General features: G+C 30.0%; 1 protein-coding gene across 1 annotated transcript; it reads right to left on the bottom strand.

Moving 5' to 3' along the window:
- Nucleotides 1-5,482: 5,482 nt before the first annotated feature.
- LOC101256530 (serine/threonine-protein kinase BLUS1-like) lies at nucleotides 5,483-6,724 on the bottom strand. Its single transcript, XM_004248577.1, has one exon. The coding sequence runs from the start codon at nucleotides 6,722-6,724 to the stop codon at nucleotides 5,483-5,485; it is 1,242 nt and encodes a 413-aa protein (XP_004248625.1).
- Nucleotides 6,725-13,465: the final 6,741 nt, after the last annotated feature.

Here is a 13,465-nt window from a genome sequence, read left to right as displayed (position 1 = left end):
AATCTAATTGTAACAAATGAAGAAACATAATAAATTGTCAAATGAATTATACTTGAATAAAAAAAATGTTACACACATATCAAAATTGAATGAAAAACAAATTAAACATGAATGATAAATGTAGCAAATGAAAGAGCATTATGTGATTTGTAAATTGAATAAAATTTGAATCAATAATGAATTAAAGACGTAATTCAATCATAACAAATCAACTAATAAAATGCAAAAAATGAATTAACTTGTATTAAAAGTCCATACACAAATATTAAATTAAAGTTGAATTGAGCATAGATAAAAATTGTAACCAATGAAACACAAGACAATGATCTATAGAGTGAATTAAACTGATATCAATAATGAATTAAACAAGTAATTTAGTAATAACAAATAATAAACTACAAAATGAATTAAATTTGCATTAAAAGTGTATTACATAATATTAAAGTTGAATTAGAAGAGAAAAATAATAATAAATGAAAAGCGTAACTAATGAAAGACAAGACAATAATCTAAATTTAACCAAAATCAATTATAAACTTAACCAAACCCTCTTAAAATTGGGATAAACTACAAACGACATTTCACTTATTTGTAGCAACAACCTACCAAACTAATCGCAAGTTCGTATAATTGATTCTTTATAATGACAATCAATGATGAACTATTGTTTCTTTAATTTTAAAATTTTGAAATTCTTATATGAGACATCATATTGTACAATTTTTTGTTTTTGCTATTCCTTTTCTTGTCGTATTTTTGAATAAAAATAGTGAAATAAGGAAAAAAACTAATTTAAAAATAGTTATTTAAATGATTTTTAAAAAAAAAGAGGAAGAAAGATTGACACAGAAAGAAAAGAGAAAGAGAAAAAGGGCAAAGAAAGAGCGAAAGTAAGATTAACTATACAATTTTTTAATTCATAAATTTTTTTATATTTATTAGAAATATTATATTGACATAAATGGTAAATATTTTTTTTAATATGGTACATTTATGTGATTTACCCATATTAAAATGGGTTGAGACAGAAATCGGGTTGGGTCTTGACCCGCTCAAGTTTACTTTAGGATCGAATGGGCTTAAAATGGGTAGGGTCTTAACCCGCCCAATTTGATCTGATTAATCTCACTAATTTAACATATTGATATTTAACTTTTATAATCACAATATGAATTTTAGCTCGAACTTATTTTTTTAAAATAGTAACAAATGAATGGATAAATCATAAAAGATGCTATATAGATAATAATTTATACCTTAAATATAAAAACATATTTTAATAAAAAGTTTTTAAACGGGTTGAAATTGGAGATTGAATTGGGCTCAATTAAAGATTCTCTTCAAATGGGTTATGCTTGAATGCGTTGAGATTGAATCCGATTTAAATTATCTTGAGTCCAATCCTTAAAATTCTGGACGGACTGGACGGGTTGTCTATGTTTGGGTTCACTTTTGATACCCCTAGTTTTTATCATTTATGAATTTATCATAAAAACATTACATAAATCGTATAAATATAATGGAATTAATATTGTTACGGTCGTGTCTTTAAACATTGATACATACATGCATGAAATTTGGAGATTTGAGTACATAAATGCATCGAAGGAACCAAAATGTAAAATGGGGAGAAGTTGTCCAATCACAGGTTAGTTTTCAAAATTCAAGTGGATATTTGGAGATTGGTGAAGACTATATATCCAAGATTGCAAATCCTTACAAACTGGTTAACTCTGGTGGAATATCGTCATTTAAAATTAATTAGATCTAAATTCATAAGGATTATAATAAATATAGGATACTTGTTTAGTTATTTAAATCAAACAAATATGAATTAAATTAAGAGGAACTTTAAATGATTATAGTTTAGGCTTAATTAGAGATCTATAGCTATAGTTTATGTTTGGGAGAAGAGAAGTTAGCAAGACTAGGAGATGGAAGAGAAAGGCGAACGAAATCGGGAAGAGAGAAGTTGAATACATGTTGTATCAAATATACAAATGATACAATTGATTTGTATGTTAGTGAATATAATGATATAAAAACTATTGTATTTAGCTACATGTTAGGGGGATAGAGACAATCGAGATTGAGAGAGAGGAGAAGAGTGACGAGCGAGATTGAGAGGGGGGTGGGTGGGTGGGAGAGGGGCAAGATAGGAGAGAAGAGATGATGAATATATGTTGTATTTGTTGTATTTTGAATACAATTGATACAAAATACTAATATAGCTTGTCCGAATACTATTGATATAGAATACAAGTCTCACCTATATTTGATTGAATATAATTGACATACAATACATTTGATAAAGAGGATGAACACATTGTACTCGTAGTATCAAGTACTGATTTATATCTTATATCAAACATAACTATATCAAGTATATTAATGAATACAATTGAAAGAATACAAATATATCAACTTCAATGAAGTCTAAAACATTTATATTTCCTTCTTTTAACTCCTCCTCCTCTCTCAAACCCTTAGACAAAATTCTAAAAAAGAAATCAAAGCATAAGACTTTCAAGTAAGATTCTTTTTCGAATAATGTTCTTTCCAATATTTTTCAAGATCCTTCTTTAAGGTAAATTTCTCTTCAAAGAATTTAATCTTTCCCATTCAAATTCCTTCGTACGATGACGAATGATTAATAAAATTCTTAACCCTTAAGCATAGAATTTTCAAGAGACTAATCCAACAATCTCGAGAAAGGATATTCCATTATCGTTCTTCTAATTAGGGTTCTTCAAAATTCATGGAGCGTTCAAGGGATGTAAGGTTATTAAAGTGAGAAACTTTTTTCTTCCTTAGCCGCTACTCCTTCAATATATATTTTTAAGATCAAAGCTAGGGGTTTTACCCAAGATTCTATGATTTTGTATTTCCTTTATCTCCAATGATTGGTTCTTGATTTTTATCATCAAAATTATGATATTTATGTGACTATTGATTATTGATTTATGGTTCATGATTATTATACCGCATGAACCCCTTTCTAATAAATTTTATTTGAAAACCTTATTGTAGTATTTCATATGCATTAATCTCATAAATAAAGTATGTTCAAGATTTTAAAGAAGTCATGAACCATGAAATACTACGATAAGATTTTTAAATAACTTTAGTTAGAAAGGGGTCCATATGGTATAATAATCATGAATAATGATTCAATAATCATTAATAGCATAAATATCATAATTTTGATGATAAAAATTAAAAATCAATGATAGGAGATAAATGAAATCAAAATCATAAAATTGAGGATAAAAACCCTAGCTTTGATCTTAAAAACATATATTGTAGGAGTAGGCTGTGAGGAAGAACAAAGTTCCTCACTTTAATAATCTCACATACCTTACATGCTCCATGGATCTTAAAAAAGAACCCTAATTTGAACAAGAACGATGAAGAAATCATTTCTCAAGGTTCTAGAATTAGTTTCTTGAAAATGTTATGGCCAAGGGCTAATAATACTATTAATGATTCATGATTTTAAGAAGTGACTTGAATTGGAAAGATTAAAATCTTTAGAGAAGTATTTACCTTGAAGAAGAATATTGACAAAAATTTAAAAGAACATTAGTTAAAGAATAATCATTAAAAATATTTGAAAAAATCTTACTTAGAAGTCTTATGCTTTGATTTGCCTTTGAATTTTGTCTTAGAGCTTGAGAGGAGAAGGTGGAGTGGAAAGATGGAAATATCTCATGATTTAGATGCTTCCGATTAAGTATCTCTTATGAATTGATATGTTACGAAGTCATGATATTTCAAAGGAGATATTCTTATAATTTATGAATCTTTATAATTGAATTGGTATTATTAGATTCTCACCATTTTTAAAAAAATAAGATTATGAATATTGTATAATTTTATATATTTCCATTGGAAGTTACTTAGCACCGAGCCAGATTTTGGAATGAAGGATTTTCCGTTTAGTGTTCGTGAACCTTTAGTAGAAATCCCCAAGTCCCAGAACAATGTGTCACCATAGATTCTTGTCTCATATAGAAATTAGTTAGAAGATCCACCTTAGGTCAAACTCATAGTCTTTGCCTTGACATATAGGACAATTTTTTTTCGGTATGAGAATAAAATAACAGACTCCATGTTACTATTCACATGGTTTAATACAGATTAAGAATATATCCCACAGTTTAGCTTTTCAGATTATTGCTTTGGCATTATATTTAATTAGTTAATTTCGTTTCAGTATTTATCAATTGCATGTTTTACTACTTGGTCATTTCATCAATTCATGAATTTCAATTTCATATTCAATCTAGCGTCACAGATTCATCAAGCCCAGCTTTACAATTTATCATCCATATATCTCATATTAGTACATTGTTCGTGCTGATTCACATACCTCTTGTTCCTGCATATTTCATATGATGTACATTCAGATTGTTACTATCAGGATCCTAGATAGTTGAAGCTATTCTATTCACATGTATTGAATAAGGTAAGCGGGACTCATGTCTCACTAACTATAATCAATATTAGTAGAGACTTCATGGAAATTCAGTTAGAGTTGTTGTATTCAGTCTATTCTATTTTATTTTCCTTTCACATCACAGTTGTTGTATACAAAACTTTGTCCAAAAATATATTAAACCAATAATCCAATAATCATGCTTCCGCTCAGTCTTTTTCATTCTTTTACTTGTTCATATTTAGTTGCTCATGACTATGTCAATATCAAGAGTTAGCTTGGGTCACTCATGACGTTAAGCACCGTGTTACAACTAAGAGGTAGTCTCAGATATCGTGACATATACTACCCATTTTTCATAGCACATCCACCTTTCTCTATTTTTCATTAGTTGAATCAAAGTAGGCCTCATATCTATTTTAATACAAGAAGCAGTAGTATGTCAATAAAGTTTCAGCAAGGAACTAACAGAACAGTTCTTAAAAAGGTGTTGATATCCATTACCATATGTGTACCTATGTTGGATCAACACAAGGTGGTGGAGTATGTAATCTTTTCTATTAGCAGAAACACTAAAATGATTCTTGATACTTTCACCTAATAATTATGCATACAAATTTACTCATGTTCCTGTTTTAGCTTGTGCAAGTTTATATCCTTATAATGATTCAAGTCTTTTCTAACAACAAAAATTTATATGTTTATGTATGAGAGCTTACTGAGTATATCGTAGAACGAATCAAGACTTGTGCTTCTGGAATTTAAACCATCGAATCAAGACTGGTGATTCGAAGACATCTCATATCTTTCTTTACCATTATTTCTTAGACTAATCGAATCCACAAGTATTCGACATAGATTTGCACATAAAAATCAGTAGCAGAAGAAAATAAGAAATCCAGCAGAAGTTCCATTTCATGTATACAATCCACAAACTCAGAAAAACAGAGGATTTCATGTGCTATACATCAATGTTAATCCAAGAATCTGCTGAATATATCTAAATTTTTACTCTTACTAGTACCATCATGCTCGAAAAGCTGTTCAATTTCTACCATTCAACACATATTGCTTAAACCTGTCATTAGAATCACTAAAGAATGGAGCATTCAAAAGCTGATCAGCACTTGGTCTGTTCACTGGATTTTCTCTAAGACAAGCAAGAACAATCTCCTCAAACTCCTCCGAAAACACCCTTTTCTTTCGATTAACCACATTCCTCATCACTTCCTTGAATCTCCCATCCCTCTTGATCATCATCCTTTTAAGTGAGTTGGGCAGTTTCTTCTTCTTCCTTATCTCATCGACTATATAATTGAAGTCTACACGATTCCGAACAGGCAAATCCCCATACACTAATTCCAGTGCTGTTATTCCAAATAACCAAATATCAGATTTTGGTCCACTCCTACCTTCATTTTCTCTTTCATACACCTCTGGTGCAGCACCCCATCTAAAAATATTTTTCGGATTCAAAAACGGAGCGTATTGATTATTGCCTTGATTTTGGGTTTCGGAATCATAAGCAGATACTTCATATGCTAACTTGATCGATATTTCTTGAGTAGCATCGTCGAAATGAACAAAGATATCTCCAGCATTCAAAGTTTTATGAACCTTTGGATTAAACTCAACATGAATTTCATCTCTTAGACCAATAAGCACTTGTTTAAGAACAACAAAAATGAATTCCTCTGACAATTTTTTCTGAGGGCGAGTAGATAGAATATATCGAAGAGATCCCTCAGACATATACGGCAAAACAACACATAACAACTCATCATTATCACTGAAAATGTTGGTTACAACACTGAAGATTTTCCTAGATCCAATTATTTTTCCATAAGGAGTATCCATAAGACCTGTTTTACCTTGACGCCAGAGATCACGACTTTCACTTTCATTATCATTCATATCGATGATCTTCAAAGTGACCCATCTAGAATGCACAGTTATTTCAGAATCTGGTCTGTGTTCGGTATATAGAGCTTTGAAAACAGCGCCAGATCCATGAGAAAAAGAGCCAATGTCAGAGGTGAGAAGATACTGATCTTGATTATGTGGATCAGTGATTATTGGCTGGCGTACTTGTTGGTTTTCTGAAGTAGATAGACGAGCGAAACGCATCGATAGACTCGATCGATTAGAATCGAATTGAAGTGGGAGACTTGCGAAAGAAGGAACCGGGTCTGGTGCATTTGAAGGAGGATCAATAGAGGCTGGAAAACTTGTAGAACCATTTTCTTTGGGAAGGTATGGGTTATAGGGATTTTGGTTTTTCTTCATCTTTTCTTGGAGCAGAGAATCAGAATTTCAGAGAAAAAAAGAAATGGAGTTTGGTTCGTGAGGAAGACGACGACGACGAAGAAATGTATTTATAGCCTTGGCAGTTTGGGTTGTTTTTTTCCCGCGCATAATTGGTTTAACTAACTAACTCATATATATCACATTTTCATCGAGTCTTTTCATTTTTTCGATTTTTGTTACTATCTGTTGTATTTTGTATATTTCGTTTTTTAAATTTTTGCTATTATTTATTATTTTTTATGCTTTGATTATCGTATTGCTAATTTTTTTTCCTTCAATTTTTGTTACTATTTTTATTTCTTGTACTTTGATATCGTCTTACTAGTTTTTTATCTTTATTTTTTTTCTTTATATATAAAAAAATGTTTCTTTTTACTTTAACTATTGTATTATTAATGTTCTATCACTCGTTTTTTTTTTCAATTTTTGCTATTATTTGTTGTTTTCTGTATTTTCATTATCGTATTACTAGCTTTCTAATTTTATTTTATTTTTTAAATTTTTGTCACTATTTGTTTGCTTGTATTTTGATTTCGTAGTACTAGTTTTCTATTTTTTTTAAAAAGAAATTTTGCTACTATTTGTTATTCTTACTTTAATTATCGTACTACTTGTAGTTACTATTTAAAATATTTTATTATGTTTACACTTTTATATATTCTTAATTGTTCTTTTTTGAGTTGAAGTCTCATCGAAAATATTTTTTTTTAACTTTTTTTTATGATGCAAAATTATTTAGAAATGCATAATTGACTTCTTTCTTTTTATATGAAAAAGGTCACCTTTCTAATATATAATAATTTTTCAAAAGATTGAAACGGGAAGTACGTTTTTTTAGTTTTGCCCTATTTTTTGAAAAAATCTATAATAATTATATTATTGCTAAAAAAAAGGGGACATCACGAATTTATGGGATTAAGGCAAATGTCTTATTTTACAATGCATAAAGTTGTCTCTGAGTAAGCGTAAAACTTGTGTATACCCTATCCTCCCAAAATCTTATTTTATTTTATGATACTATATTGACTATGTAATTATAATTATTTTTATTTTTAATTTTTTTTATAATTATTTTTTAATTATTTGTCTATTTTGATAAGTAAAGAAAGAATAATTTTTTATCTATTATATTTACAATTAAATGATTAATCACTTTAAAAAATGTATTTTTTTATTTATTTCATAATTAATAGAAGTAAAATGATTAAATTTACTATTTTATTAATTATTTCCTTAATATATATATATATATATATATATATATATATATATAAATTTAAAAATGGACAAGTAAAAAACAAGAGAAAGTATATATTATAGTAGTCTCAATTCTAGAAATTGAATGAATTTTTTTAACTAAAACAACTTATATGTAAAAAAAAAAGGGGGAGAAAAAGATTAGTTCTCCAAATTCTGAGTCCAAACACCTATACGTGTTTATCAAATTTGATGCATGCACTGGCATTTTAAAGATACAATAATCTCTCAAAAAACTTTTTTACATTTTTTATCATAATTATGGTGAATATTTTTTTATAATATATGTTATTTTTAATATATTAAATTAAATAATATATAAAAAGTAAATTATGTATAATTAATATAAGTATTATTTATACTCTATTTAATATTATTTTTATTTACTCTACCAAATGATCCCTAATTATTTGATAAGGTCTTATTGAGATGACCATTACATTATGTTTGGATCGTTATTACCTATTGTATTGCATTATATCGTTATTATACCTACAATGTTTGTTTTAATTGTTACTTAAAAAGTATTGTATTATATCGTTAAATTTCGTTGTTACCTAACAATGAAAACACCTATTTTATGGAACAACCAATTTGGTATGTTCCCATTGTTACTTAATTTCTTTTTTCAATTATATATTTACATAATATTTCAAAATACTATTTTACTCTTTATCTTAATTCTTTAAATCTAGTCAAACCTTCTATCCTAGAATAATTAGGATTTTTTAGTAAATTTATAAATTACAATGGATACGATCAAAATAAATAATTAAAATGCTATTAAACAACAACAAACAATACAGTCTAGCCAAACATTGTATCTACCATTCAATAAAGTATAATACAATACAATACATTATGAAACAATGAGTAACAATGATCCAAACAAAGTGTTAGTTACCTCATCATTTCAATTCAAGGATATTCGTGAGTCATTGTATATTTATAGGCAAAAGTATTCATTACCCCCCTGAACTTGAAGCTTTTTATTCAATGTACACCTAAACTTTATTTTGTTTCAATTACCCCCTGAACTTGCTTATTCATCCTACACGTACACCTTTTCTGTCCACTCAATATGATCGTGTCTACACGTGTACGACACCTAGATAAATATTTTGCCACCTAGATAAATATTGTGTTACCTAGATAATACCGACCTTCAAAATTCACACATCTTAAAACTTCTGAAAGAAGCTTCTCGGTTTTGCTCTAAACCTCTCTTTGATTTTCTCTAAACCTCTCACGAAAGTGTAATCGACAAAGTAACGAGTAGATTTGGCAAGTGTAATCGACAAAGTAACGAGTAGATTTGTGCCAGTTGCAATTCTGGAGTAAAGAGTTGCTAGATTTCGTGAAGTGTTTGGTCGATCTTCTTAGGATCTTGTTTGAAATTGTGTCTACAAGTAAGTGATTATCCACTCAATTTCGCGAAGGCTTGATGTATTGTTGTCTGTTTTCTTTACTTTTTCATTCATACTTTGCCCTATTTTTCGTTTAACGTTTTGTCATAATTTCTGATTAGGGGTTTAATACTTTTCAACTAGAATTTTCACTTAATGAATGTATTATTATGAAGCTTTTTACCTTATGCATGCATGAGCATTAAGGTTTCTGATAATCAGTTTAAAAATTTAGGCTTTTTGGTAAAATTAAGGCTCTAAGTATTAGGGTTTCTGGTATTGTTAAATGGTGGGGTATTTTATAATTTGTTTAAGTATATTGTGTGGGATGCCTATTGTATGTTGATGAGTATCCTCTTCTTCCTTTCCAGCTACTGAAAGACTTAAAAATAATGGGGTTGCAAGGGTCGAACAAGAATGCCAACAAGAAAGTGATAATGATTACTTTTCAATAGATTAGATTGATACTGAAGAAGAAGTTGAACCAACTATCCAACAAGGAACTGAACCTTCTATTCAATAAGAAGTTAAGCCAATTACCCAAGAAAAAGCAGAGGAAGATAGTGATTCTGTCTGTTCTGACCAGTCTATTGACTATGGAAGCGATGTGCATGAGGAGTTGAGAATTGTTAAGGAAGACGTGAGAAAACTTAGAGAAAGTAGGAGGAGAAAGAAGAAGGAAAAACCAAAAGGTTATTTTAGGTAAAGTTGGATTTGATGAAGGGTATGAGGATATTGAAAAGGGAAAAATAATTTCAAGGGTAAGCTAACAGAGAATGAGCCATACTATGACAATTCTGACTGCGATAGTTTTCAAAGTGATGAAGAAGAACATGTTTCTGATGATGAACTTGAAGGAGGGAGTTTAAGGGGGAGAAAGAAGAGTAATAGGGTGGTCTATGATTCTTCTTGTGATATTGTAATATGGAAGTGTGGTTCGATATTTGAAAGTGTAAAGCAATTTAGAGAGGCAATTACAAAATATGTTATAAAAAAAGGAGTTGAGTTAGATAAGTATGTGAATGAGAGTACTAAAGTGAGAGTGAAGTGTAAAAGTGGTTGTCCATGGCTGTTGTATGCAAGCAAGGAAGGAGTGAGAACTTTACTATCAAGATATACAATCCAAGGTACAAATGTACCAGGACCACCAATAATATTTTGTGTAATAATTCAAAGTTCTTATGCAAGTATCTGAAAGATAGGATTATTTCTCAACCTAATATAAAAGGGTGGGAGATACAAGAATTGGTGAGGAAAGAGTTTAATGTTCATGTAGGCAAGACAGTTTGTTTAAAAACAAGAAAAAATATTTTAAAGGAAACTATGGGAGATCATGTGACAGAATTTAACAGAATCCTAGACTACAAGAATATGTTACTCCAAACAAATCCTGGTAGCACTTGTGTTGTGAAGCTTAAAGATTCAGAATCAGGAAATGGGATGAAACAATTCCACTTTTTTTTTATATTTGTTTTGATGCTATGAAAAAGGATTTTCAACAAGGATGCAGAAGATGTATAGGGCTGGATGAGTGTTTTCTAAAGGGAATTTGTAGGGGTCAACTTTTGGTAGCTGTTGCTAAAGATGCAAACAACCAAATGTATCCAATAGCATGTGCAATAATTGATACTGAAAGCAAGTTGACATGGAAATGGTTCATGACCATTCTGAAAGTTGATCTTAATCTACGAAATGGTTCCCAACTAACTATCATTAGTGATATGCAAAAGGTAATTGAATATCTTTCTTTTGTTTATGTTTAATGTAATTGCTAATTTAATTTGACTAAAATTTAACTTGCTTTTTTTGCTTTGCAACTACAGGGACTAATAGCTGTTGTAGATAAACTATTTCCAGAATGTGAGCACAGAATGTGTGTTAGACACATATTAGCAAATTGGTCACAAAACTTAAAAGGCTTATAGAAAAGAAAGAAATTTTGGGCTTGTGCTAGATCAACATTTGAGGCACAATTTAAGTACAATATAAATGCCCTGTCCAAGCTGGGAATAGGTATTGTTGAATCCCTTATCAAATACAACAAGGAGAGATGGTGCAAAGCTTCTATTCAAACATTTTCAAAGTGTGATAGTATAGATAACAACATGGCAGAGAGTTTCAATTCTTGGATCTTGGGACCTAGTAACAAGACCATTGTAACTATGTTGGAAGAAATTAGAGTTAAGGTGATGAATAGAGTGAGTAAGTCAAGAGCATTTGCTGAAACATGGATAGATGTAATATCTCCAATGACAATGATGGTATTTAATACAAATGTAACAAGATCAATGCAGTGCAACATTGAATGGAATGGTGATGTTGGATTTGAAGTGTTAGAAGGGGTATACAAGCATACTTTGAACTTGGGACAACAAAAATGTAGTTGTAGATCATGGGAATTAAAAGGTATCTCATGTGCACATGGTATAGCAGCAATGAACCACTTGAACATGAATGCATCACAAGTAATATCTAGTTGGTATAGAAAAGACACATATATGAAGACATATTCTCATTTCATTCAATCAGTCCCAAACATGAAAATGTGGCCTGAAAGTAGAAACCCTATGTTTAAACCACCTGAGGCAAGACAAATGTCTGGTAGGCCACCAAAGAACAGAAGAAGAGAAATTGGTGAAGTGAGAAAAGCTGGAAAGTTGCCAGGAATGGGGACAGTATGACATGTTAACTTTGCAAAGGACCAAATCATAACAAGAGAAATTATCCAAAAAATCCTAAACCTAAGTCTACACCAACACCCACTCAAGAGGTACATTCATATTGATTTGCTTTTATAAATTATGTTAGATTACTTATTAAATTTAATGTCTTGTTGTGTTCTTTTTCCACTCATATTAGTCCACCACTGGAAAAAAGAGGGGTAGAGGTCATTATGAAAGAGCAAGCACCAGTAAGACTGGTACAAGAAGAGGTATAGGAAGTGGTTACAAGAAGAGGCCTAAAGTTGTTGGACAAGGTGTATTTGTTGCTGATACTGAATATACGTGTATTAATGTAAGTGTCTTATAAATTGTCAAAATTATATTTGTCTTCTAAATGTGAGTTTTAAAATAACTATGTAGTTGATATTACAGCAATGATTATCTAGCAGAAGGAGGATTAATACTAGTGTGGTGAGTTCTGCACATGTGACAGGTGATATTGGTTTTAAACCTACCAAGGGACTGAAGTGGAAAGCGTTATGCGTCGTATTTAAACCAGATCAAAAGCTGATGGCATTCAAACAAGGTCACAAGCCAAAGGAAAATCACTTTCAAAAAAAACTTCTTAGTTGTGTGGTTGTGTGGGTGTCCAACCAAACTTGAAATAGTGTTTTATGTGTTGATGAATCTGTGGTTGTTCAAACAAACTTAAAGTAGTTACTGTTTAGTGTTTTCGTGCTTGTTCAACTAACCTTAAAGTAGTTGTTGTTTTATGTTTTGCTAGTTAACTTAAGTTATTGTGGTTGTTGGTTGAAATAATGAAACACTATGATGCTTCTTTTTTATGATCAAGAAAGCACTAGTTATGTTATGTTTGTTGCCTTCATGTTATTATTTCATGGTATCATAGTACCTATTACATGTAATTGTAGATTGATCAACAAAAACATACATTAATAGAACACCAAACGAAACTAATCCACAAAATGAGTACCCTAGAACCAAATGATTTTTCCTTAATAACAATTACATTAAAAAAAAATTCAACGACATACTAAATAAAAGAACAATATCACATTGCATATCATACTAATACCCAAAATCAGTTTCAATATCCATTTGCACTTGAGCTGTTCTTCTTGTTTGTTGGTTTTCTTCAACAAACCCAAAATTACAATATTCGCTTGGGTCGGAAATTCAGGATCATACCAATCGAAAAACTTATAAGAATTTCGAAATGAGGACTGCATTTCATAAAATCAAAGTTAAAAAAATGAAATTGCATAATACGAACTTGTCAAATAAAAAGCAAAAAAAGGAGTAACAATACATACCCCATAGTGTCTACAACCGAAAAATCTACGTCTGAGATTGTCATTTGTCCTTGAAATTTT

This window comes from Solanum lycopersicum, chromosome 10, assembly GCF_036512215.1.
Source record: "Solanum lycopersicum chromosome 10, SLM_r2.1".
Lineage (NCBI taxonomy): Eukaryota > Viridiplantae > Streptophyta > Magnoliopsida > Solanales > Solanaceae > Solanum > Solanum lycopersicum.
Note: the sequence above shows the minus strand (reverse complement) of the source record. Positions and strands in the feature narration are given on the sequence as shown.